The 10,208-nt window shown below is 43.3% G+C and overlaps 1 protein-coding gene across 1 annotated transcript; it reads right to left on the reverse strand.

Annotated features, from left to right (window-relative positions):
• Nucleotides 1-4,255: 4,255 nt before the first annotated feature.
• LOC147606901 (uncharacterized) lies at nt 4,256-8,784 on the reverse strand. Its single transcript, XM_086791508.1, has 3 exons — nt 7,983-8,784; nt 7,095-7,265; nt 4,256-6,867 (listed from the first exon to the last, which is right to left on the reverse strand). The coding sequence occupies exons 1-3, from the start codon at nt 8,502-8,504 to the stop codon at nt 4,933-4,935; spliced, it is 2,628 nt and encodes an 875-aa protein (XP_086647634.1). The 5' UTR covers nt 8,505-8,784; the 3' UTR covers nt 4,256-4,932.
• Between the last annotated feature and the right edge of the window lie 1,424 nt (nt 8,785-10,208).

Consider the following 10,208-nt stretch of genomic DNA (forward strand, 5'->3'; position numbering starts at 1 on the left):
TCTTTAATGAGAATTGAAGTTGTAAGCTCTAACCACATTCCATAACAAAAGATTAACTTAACAATTGAGATTCCAAATGCAAGCTATTTTTTTTCAAATCTAAGAAAATAATACTTACCCCTACAAGGTGCTTTCTCCAATGGGGATATCTAGTATGCCACCAACTAAGCCAACAATCCATGGCTGGTAAGTTTGCATCAATGACTTTACCGTTCATCCACTATAATCTAATGCGAAAAGATGGAGAGAGAGAGAGAGAGAGAGAGAGGATGATATATATATATATATAGAGAGAGAGAGAGAGGAGGATAAGAGGAAAGAGAAGAATACAGAGAGAGAGAGAGAGAGAGAGAGAGAGAGAGAGAGAGAGAGAGACAGACAGACAGAGAGACAGAGGATAGAAAGAGGGATGATGGTAGATAGAGAGAGTCAGCAAAGAGAACGAGAGAGAGAGAGAGAGAGAGAGAGAGAGAGAGAGAGAGAGAGAGAGAGGTGAGAGTGAGACAAGGGAGTGAGGGATGGTATATAGAGAGAGTGAGCAAAGAGAAAGATATATATATATATATATATATATATATATATATATATATATATATATAGAGAGAGAGAGAGAGAGAGAGAGAGAGAGAGAGAGAGAGAGAGAGAGATGAGACAAGGGAGTGAGAGAAGAGCAATGGAAAGATGTGAGATGGTTGGAGAGAGGAGAGGAGAGGAAAGGAAGATGGTAATAGATAGAGAGAGAAAGGGAGGAGCAAGGTTGGTGGTGGAGAGGGTTGGACTAGGCTGGTCTAGGAGATGGTGGTGGGAATAGTTAGAGAGAGAGAGTGTTCAAGTAGAGAGAGAGAGGGTAGCCAAGAAAAGTTGCCTCCGCCGAACTCCCTCTTGACCATCCCCAAATGCACACTTTTGACACGAGTCGGCCACACCTACCTTACTTTTAATTTTGCTACCCTATTCGTTGTTTCATCGGATTTGATTTCCATTCTGGACTTTGCTTTCACTTTCATTTTGTTTCTCTCTTGAGTGCTCCTTTACACAATCTTGCTACATATATCATCATCGCCATCATCATCATCAAGGGTTCGCCCCTTCACGACTGGTATCATTCATCATCTCCATCATCACTTTCAAGAGGCTCGACTTTGTTAGTTAGGTAGTAAGAGCATACCCAAGCTTCTTCTTGTTTTCTTTCCTTGTGACTATCAACATTGAGACTTGAATAAGAAACACAAATCATCTATGTACTCCTTTCTTGCCGACATGCTTCTTTTAAATCTATTTTGCCAACCCTTATTTGCATGTTCTTTCTTTTTCCCTCTGATGCATGTCATAAGGGGACACCTCCTTATCGTCGTTATACAGCCCCTCAAATAACTAACTTCTTGCATCGTAAAACTAACTAAAAACCCATACTAGTTTTTCACACCATGAAAAACCAATATAGTTTTTCATGCCACATCAACATGCCAAGAGAACTAAACTTTCAAATTGACTGCACATATAGCTAATTGCCCATGTCAATTAATAAAACCCCTTACATTTACCTCGCTATGAAAAACTCAAAGTTTTTCATGCCATTAAAATTTAATTGGTATTTCATGCCAACTAGTCATCTAAGGAAAAGTACTCACAAATTTTAAATTCTTAACTCTCATGCATCAGAATATCCATCGGAACGTGCAAAAAGCCAAAAACATACACACATTTCCACCATGAAAAACTTTGTTTTTCTAGTCATGAAAATGAAACTGGTTTTTCATGCTAGCAAAAATACAAAAGTTTTAACTTTCTAACACTTATCTTCCACCTTTTACAATGCCACTAATGCTTTCTCATGCTTTAATGCAATTGAAAAGCTAAAATTTTTTATCGTGAAAAACTATCCTTTTCATGTGGTTAAAAACCAACCCTAGTTTTTAATGTCAACAAAACTTGCTCTTAGGTAAGTGTTCCAATGAAACATCTCATAGTGTTGCATTCTCTACACTATTGAGATCAAAATCATAAAAAGCTTATGCTTAGTCACCATGAAAAACAAAACTTGGTTATCACACCATCCATAAAAGAATGCTCAGATCATCAAAAAATCATCCTCTAGTCACCATTCAACATAAAACATGATGGAAATGGTTAAACGAACTCCTTTGTGTCATGGTGAAAAACCTCTATTTTTTTAGGACATTAGGAATAATAGAGAATCTTCCCCCCACTGAGAAAAAATCAATTATAGTTCGTTCTAGGTCATAAGTAAAAAAGTTTTAGCTTTTGAATCTAACACTTCTGAAGGGTAAATTGCTTCTCTACCTTAAACCCTAACAAGCCAAAGCCTCATCACTGAAAGAGAAAGCAAGCATGGCTTTGGCTCCTACCAACCTACTTCTTATGAGGTTGACTTATTGATTTCCTTTTCTAACAAGATGGGTTCCAAAAAAGGTAGAGGATAGTGCCTCTGTATACAAGTCCCTAGATCTATTCACTTTGAAAGAAGAAGATTCCACACATAGAAGAGATTAGAAAGAAAAAGGACACAATAAAATCTCAAAAGAAGACACACTTGGGTTCATTCATGGACCAAGTGACATATGAGATCTATTTTTGAGAGTTTGATATATGTCTTTAGGAATGAAAATTTGATTCGAAACACAAGTCCTGTCTAAAATGTGTTGGCAAGATTCTCAAAGAGTGTTCCTACTATGGAATTGCTTGCAACTACAAGTGATCAACCTTGGAGGTTTTTCACGCTAAATGGACTTGATCTTTTGAGTGCAAATTCTCTCCTAGTGAACTTTAACAATCAATCTCTAACATTTAATCACCCATAGGTTACCGAAGTCTAGTGGCAGTAGAGACGCGAAGAGAAACACATGTGATAGAGCCAATCATTAGAAAGTGCTTGAAGATGATGATGTTTTGGAAGTTCCACCATCGTGCATCAACAAAAATAGAGCAACAACCACCACCATAAACTCTCAACCTAGATATGTTTCATCTGGAGAACTTAGTACAACTATCAAAGATTTTGCTTATCAAGTCACAAGAGTGGACCCAATTTTTCTTTATTTATTAGCCTTTGTTTACCCAAGAACTGAATTATTCACGACGTGAATAACTCTGTTTCTCACGTGTAAGGTGTTTACTTAGCCCTCAATTTTAATGTGATAGTATAGACTAAGTACAATCCACAAGTGAGATAGTCTAAAAGATAATCACAACATGAGTATCTTTGAGACAGTCGCACGTGAAAAACCCTAGATAGTCACGGCATACATAGTTGAGCAAATTCTCTACCAACTTGTCCATGCTCATATCCTTGACTAGGATTATAACTGGTGTTGGTTGGGCACTCTTGGCCGATGAGGCTTTGGATGATGCGTCCCTTATCTCTTAGTTTGGGTGGACTACTTCTACATCCTTGTCTTTCAGATTGTCTACCACATCTACGTAATACTTAGACCGATAGAGATGGTTGTGAAGCTTCTTGCTCTTGAGACCGATCATGTGCACCTCGACGGCCAAGCATCTACACATACAATCAAGGGGGATGCATACATGATATACATGATGAAGAATGCACTGCAATGAACAGTACCCATAACGAGGAAGCTCTTGTTGTACAGGCACTGGTCTAGTAAAGTTAGATGACAACTAGGGGATGATCTACAAGTCCCAGTCACAAACTGGTCTATGGGACCATGGCATTGAGGAAGGAGGAGCTAAGATGCACAGGTGTAATGTAAGATGAAGTTTTGGCACTGCCCTCTCATGGACCTCCGATGCTGGTTGCACAGAAGACAAAGTCCTGTTTTTGCAATATTTCTCTCTTTTATTTTTTTTGCGAGATTTGATACTAAAGGCTGTGCCAGGGTTCGAACCCCAAGACCTGCCTTCCACCTTAGTTTGCCTTGAAAAGCAAGATGAAAATCTACACTAGACGTTGGACAAGTTTGAAGGGTCTGTGCAGATCACCACTTGGAAGTTGGCACTATGTATAGCATGCCGAATTGCTACCAGGACCACCAAATCATAACCATGAGGGGCTTTACAGACAGATTCCCTGCCCTTGAAAGCTTACCAGCCTGTCCCTCATGGGCAGGGGTAGCTTAGTTTAACTGACATACCTAGTTTTTGCTATGGCACACTGAGCTTTTACTCAATAAGGTGAAGGGGGCAGTAACAGAACACACAAACACAAACCCACCTCCACTTTGCCATCATTAACACGCCGCATGACCTCAGAGATCAACCCAAGGCCATCTAGTAAACAAATTTTCTGCATTTCACCACACAAAAAAAGGAAAGAAAGACCATGCATGCAGCTCGGCCTCCTTCAAGGTCTGTCTCAAGTGGAGGTCTAAGCTTTACATTGAATTCTCAACAGTTCAAACTACTAGAATCTTTGATGATACATAGCTGCTTAATTGTAAGACGATGATTCCAAAGCACATGATCTCAGGGTCTTTACATATGGAAGAGAAACACCTTGAGCCACCTTCTGTCCATCAAGATTTCCATCACCCATTTTACTAAGTGTCCTATGCCTTTTTGGTCTGCAACGCAAATTTGGACAGTCTGTCTGCTAGCAGCAGGGATCCACACACACCAAACAGAAAGTTCCAGCTATTTTTGACAGGGAGGGAAAGTGCAGTTTTCACTTCATGGCACTTACTTGCAAAGCTTCAGACCATCATCGTGTATAGCCTACACAACATGCACAGGCATCCCTAATACCAACACCAGAAAGAGTAGATATAGGTTTACGACCTCAACATAGGCATCAATGAAGCTTTGGACATGATTCCTTGCACTGTGAAGCCAACAGCTATTGCAGAATTGCCACCTCAGCTAGCACAAACGCATTATTCTAGCCCACAACACTAGAAACACTACTTGCATCCTTTAGCCCACAAAACTAGAAACACTGCTTGCATCCTCTTATCTTTCTGATCTCACTTCCTTTGAGTGCCTGAGCTGGAAATCTGGCCCATACATTTTGTCTTCCAAGAGGAGCTTCGCCTGTAGGCTGTTGCTCCTGAGTGGCTTTGACCACTCCACAGAGCTCTCTACAGACGCTCTCCTTCCTTGAGATGCACTACGGTTGCTTGGGTCTATGATGGGCCAGCTTCCCTTCTGAGTCATAAAATCTGGACTAGCTACATGGTGCTTGTAAACTGGGGAGGATCCTGCAACAGATGATAATTCACTGTCATCTTCTGCATGCAACACATTGTGCCTCGTATGGGGAAAGAAGGGGTGCTGTCTGGCTACAGACATGCAGGTGATATCCGCATCATGGTGTTGTCGGTGTTGTCCAAACCTTCCTGCACCATGCACACCATGGTTTTTCTTTACCCTTGCTGCAACATGCCCACCCTCATTCACCCTCTCAGATAACCTGTACATTCTTCTGCTAAACTCTGGTGAGGATCTCAACCCATTATCTTCCTCCACCTCACTTGCACTCCGTGTTGCATTGCCAGCTTGTCTCAAATCCCCATTATCATCATCACAATCTGCACTCCAGTTGCTCTCCTCTTCTTGATTATTATATCTGCCCTCACCTGTATACTCCCATTGACTGCCCACATTATTACTCTCGGCTTTGTCTCTATGTTTTCCATCTCTAAAGCTGTCCTCTCCTGGATCCCCTTCTCTAATTTCTCCATCTCTAAAGCTGTCCTCTCCTGGATCCCTGTCACCCAAACTACTAAGCTCCTTTGTCCTGCTTCCATGGGATTTCATGGCTGCTTCATTACTTCTTCTCCTTGAAGGTGGCTTGCGATTAGTCCATGATTTATCATGCACATTAAAATGGGTGTTTGTGTTGGACCCTACCCATTCAGATGCTTCCCTGGCATGTCTGTCAGAATGAATAACCTGCCCAGAATCTTGTGTGGCATGTTCAGTAGAGTGAACAATCCATTGAGCATCATCCCTTGCATGTACATTAGAATGCATAACCCTGTGAGACTGACCCCTAATGTTACCCCGGGACAGACATAGAGAATGTATATCATCAGAAGAGACTGCATCATCTAGATAGCAACTTCTATCTTCTAGCAAAAGCATTGACCCAGATGTTTCTTCTTGCAGTTTTTCAACAGCCTCTCTCAGAGCCTCACCTCGATGCTCAAGGAAAGCTTCAGCCCTGTGAGTTATACCAGAGTTTAAGTACATATCAAGCTCTACCTTCAAATTGTCCAAGGCCATGCATCTCTCTTCAAGCTCAAGCTTTGCCTCGGAAAGCTTCATTTGAACCCTTTCCTCACGCCAAGCCTCGGTCATCTGAAGAGTTCTTCGTTCCTCTTCAATCTCATCTCTGGCTTTGGCATGCTCTCGCTTGAGCTCCTCAACCTCTGCCTTGTCTTCCCCTATCTCCCTTGCAAGCTCATCACACACATCTTCCATCAGCTGCCGAGCTTTCCTCTCCTTGTCTAGCTCTTTCTCAGCTTTTACGACCACCTTGCTGGCCTCTGCAAGACTCCTCGAAAGTTTCCTGTTCTCTGTCTCTAGCTTCCTTCTTGCCTTCCGTTCCTTGTCTAGCTCCTCAGCTATTGACAAAACAGCATCTTGGATCTTCTCTTGCTCTCTGGTTCTTAGCATTGTTATTTCATCTGCACATCTTTTGAGTAACCCATCAACCTCCTTGCGTGCTGAGAATTGAGCAACTTCAAGCTCTTGCACTCTGGTGAGTGCCCGCTTGAGCTCTTCACTCAAAGCGGATACAATAGGGGAGCTTTCCATTTGCTTCTCCTCAAGGGCTCGGGATCTATTCAATGCTTTGATGTAGTCACGGGGAGAGGTGATAAGCCCAGCATCTGTGAGATGATACTTATCTGTGAGATCAGCTAGCTGCTCCACAGCATCTCTCTGCAGATAATTAAGGCAAACGTCGGCGTTAGATTTGAGAAAAATGGTGCTTTCACACCCAAGCACAGCAAACTTGTGGATTATTAATGGGTGTGATGGATGGATTAACAAAGTTTGAACTTGAATTCTTGGGTTAGAAAATTAGCGGACTCAAAAAAAAATGGCATTTCAAAAGTGCTTGCAAAACCTGAGACTCTGATGGTGTGCTGAGTGAGCATAGAGCATACCCCTAGAAGAGAAACTTGACTAGAGCTGGCTGATTTGGAAGAGGAATTCCGAAGCCGTGCAATGTCTCCTCCTTTCGGGCGCATGAGCATGATAGTCTTAAGAGGAGGGCTGATTGATGGAGGTTGAGCGCTTCTGGTGGGTTGTGGGCTCCTGGTGGACACCTTTGATGCCTGCAAAAAGAGAACAATACAGGACAGATCAAGTCATGCAAGATGCAAGTATACCAACACAACATTCTGTGATTGCCCATTAGCAATGCCATTAAGCTACTAAAAGTATCTTGGAGCATCTTGCAATGGCTCATTAGCAGAGCGCATAGGCTAGTAATTAAGGGTTGGGTAGATGTATTTGGCAGGGCTATGAGGGGAGAAAGTTTCTAAATATATATAAAATAGCTCATCTTAGGCTTGTTGTCCTACAGATTGTGAAGAGATGAGCCAGCACAGTAGAAGAAGGAAAAGAGTAAGAGTATATTAAGCATCTTGTAATCTCGCTAGGGCTAGGGTTAAGCTAACTGCGCAGAATATGAATGCCGCGGGTAAGAGCATGTGAAGCATCAGTAGGTCTGGGGTTGAAATAATTGAGCAGAATACTGTACACAGGGGTAAGAGCATCTGCAACAGCACCCGATGTTAAACTAATACGTGCGACCGTGATTACAGGGTGAGAGCATCTTTTGATCGGATGAGAGAGGGGTTTGTACTAATTGTGCAAGATAAGTAGGCGAAATCGTCTACAGAATCTTGTAATAGACCATTAATTAAAGCGATTGGGCTTTTGATGGGCAAGGATTAAGGAGGTGAGATCTTGAGAGCGCGCTGGCCCAGCTTAGGGCTTGCAATGGCTGACTGGATTAGCGAATCAGAAATAATTAGTGGGCGATTTACCTTGGAGGGTTGTTGGTTGGCGGAGTGAGGGGAATCGGAGTTGGAAAGTGAGGAGGGACGGGACTGGAGGTGGCTGCGGGGGCTGGAGTCGGGAGGGGCGCAAAGGGGGGAGGAGCGGGCGGCGGGCGCTTCCTCTTGGAGCTCCTCCCAGAGAGAAGCGGCGAGCTTACGGGCGGACACGAAGGGGGGGCGGCCGCCTCCCAAAGCCAAGGCTCCCTCTGAAGCCCCCGCCATAGTTACAGTAGCTTCAGCGTCTCTTTCTCTGGCCCCCTCTTTCTTCGCCAGGTCGTCTTCCTCGTCTTCTTGTTCAACCGCGGCTGCAGCCGCTGCCGCTGCCGCAGCCTCCGCCGCCGCTGCGACGGCAGCAGCGAGGCCCTCGTAGAAGGGATTCTCGTAGAGCTTCCAGCTGGGCACAGGGGTGAGGGGGCCGGCGGCGCGACTCCTGGAAGCGCCCACTAATCCGCTACTGAGACGCAAGCTACGAGGCTGCGGGGCGCTGCCAAGGCGCGCATTCTGGGACATTATCTCAAAATTGGAATGCTAAGAGTCCCACATTGCAGAGGTTCTCGGAACCCCACTGTGTGCTACTGTCAGATGCAGACGAAAAGACAGATCGCCATCGCTGAGAGCTCAGAAAGCTTTGTGTGGTTACAAACAAGGAGACTCCTGCTCTGGCCGGCTACATGCTACACTAAGCCATGTGGAGGCAACTAGCAAGCTTCAAAGAGACATGGCCTGCAGCCTGCTTCTAGCCACACCACAGCTGTGAGGCTATGACCTCCATATGGCAACCCGTGACTCATGTCATCGATATCCCCCCCATCATGCATCATGGCCCATTAGCCCCATTGGCCATAACTAAGCTCTGCCCCATAGCACTTTTCACCATTATCATCATCCATCAATCCTTGTTCTCTATAGAATTAAATCCTCCTTCACTAAATCCTCCTTCACTAAAACATTCATTCAAGCCATTGGGGACACACACTAGCCTCACTGTGGTTAAGGGGGACATCCTTTCTCCTCCCGGGCGTTAGCCTCACTCTGGTTAAGGGGGCATCCTTTCTCCTCCCGGGCGTCGGGACATACACTAGCCTGAGTCTAGTTAAGGGGGGTGTGGTTAAGGGGGCATCCTTTCTCCCCCCGGGTGTGGTTAAGGCGGCATCCTTTCTCTCCCTGGGTGTGGTTAAGGCGGTATCCTTTCCCTTCTCAGTGACATGGGTTCTATTCCGGCCCACTGCTCTAAAAAACATATGCTTTAACCAATCAAAGTAAGGACAACCTTTAAAATCTATCCAGTTTCTGTTTCCAAAATCTAAAAATCATTCTTAAAGATAAGTGCTACTTCAATCTCAACCAAATTTTCTTAATTATGGCCAATAAAGACATCATTTTTTTCCAAGCATTGTCCTGGTCCACTCCTCCCCCTCGCTCGTGTGAGCAGGGTTGGGGAAAAGACAGGTTTGCTTTAGCCTAGAACTTGTTCAACTTGGGGAAAAGCCATCTCAAACTTTTGTGAGAAGGAAAAAAAACCCTTTCAAATTTCACAAATTTTAGTTATTTTTTTACATATATACAAAAAATACCTTCTAAAATATGGTAATTTCCTTCTCACACACTGATGAAAAGGATTTAGTGCCTTTTCAATAAAAATGTTTGCCGAACACTGCTCATGAGGAGAGTGTTTGTTCCTCCTTCACCAATTAAAAAAAATACAATTATTCATCGTTCAATTGCCTTAAACCGTCACACTTTTGTTTGAACATGATCTCATTCATATCAATGTGTTGTACATTGAATTTTGTTGTTTAAGGTGTGACTTTGTCACACCTTAAACATGATCTCATTCATATCAATGTGTTGTGTATCGAATTTTGTTGTTTAAGGTGTGACTTTGTCACATTGACTCATTACACCCACACCTTCCAAGCCTCTACAAGCTGTCTACCCATATAAACCCCCTCTTAGAGTAGCTTATACGTGCAATTTCATTTCTATGAGGTTGAAAAAAAATCCTTCGCTTTAGTTTTGAACAAATTTTTTAACAAGGTGTTATGCATGCTTCCAATGAGGAGGAAGTAGCTGTGAGCATTGTCTCAACCAATGGCATGTGGGCACCTACACAAAGGTGTCCAACTAGAGGCACAACATTTCAAAATAACCCATTGTGTAAATTCTCTTGCAAGGGGAACAGGGAGGTGCGCTCAAACATTGATGGAAAGAAAC

The sequence above is a fragment of the Cibotium barometz genome, chromosome 56 (genome assembly GCF_041138505.1).
Source record: "Cibotium barometz isolate CiBa-2024 chromosome 56, ASM4113850v1, whole genome shotgun sequence".
NCBI classification, from domain to species: Eukaryota; Viridiplantae; Streptophyta; class Polypodiopsida; order Cyatheales; family Cibotiaceae; genus Cibotium; species Cibotium barometz.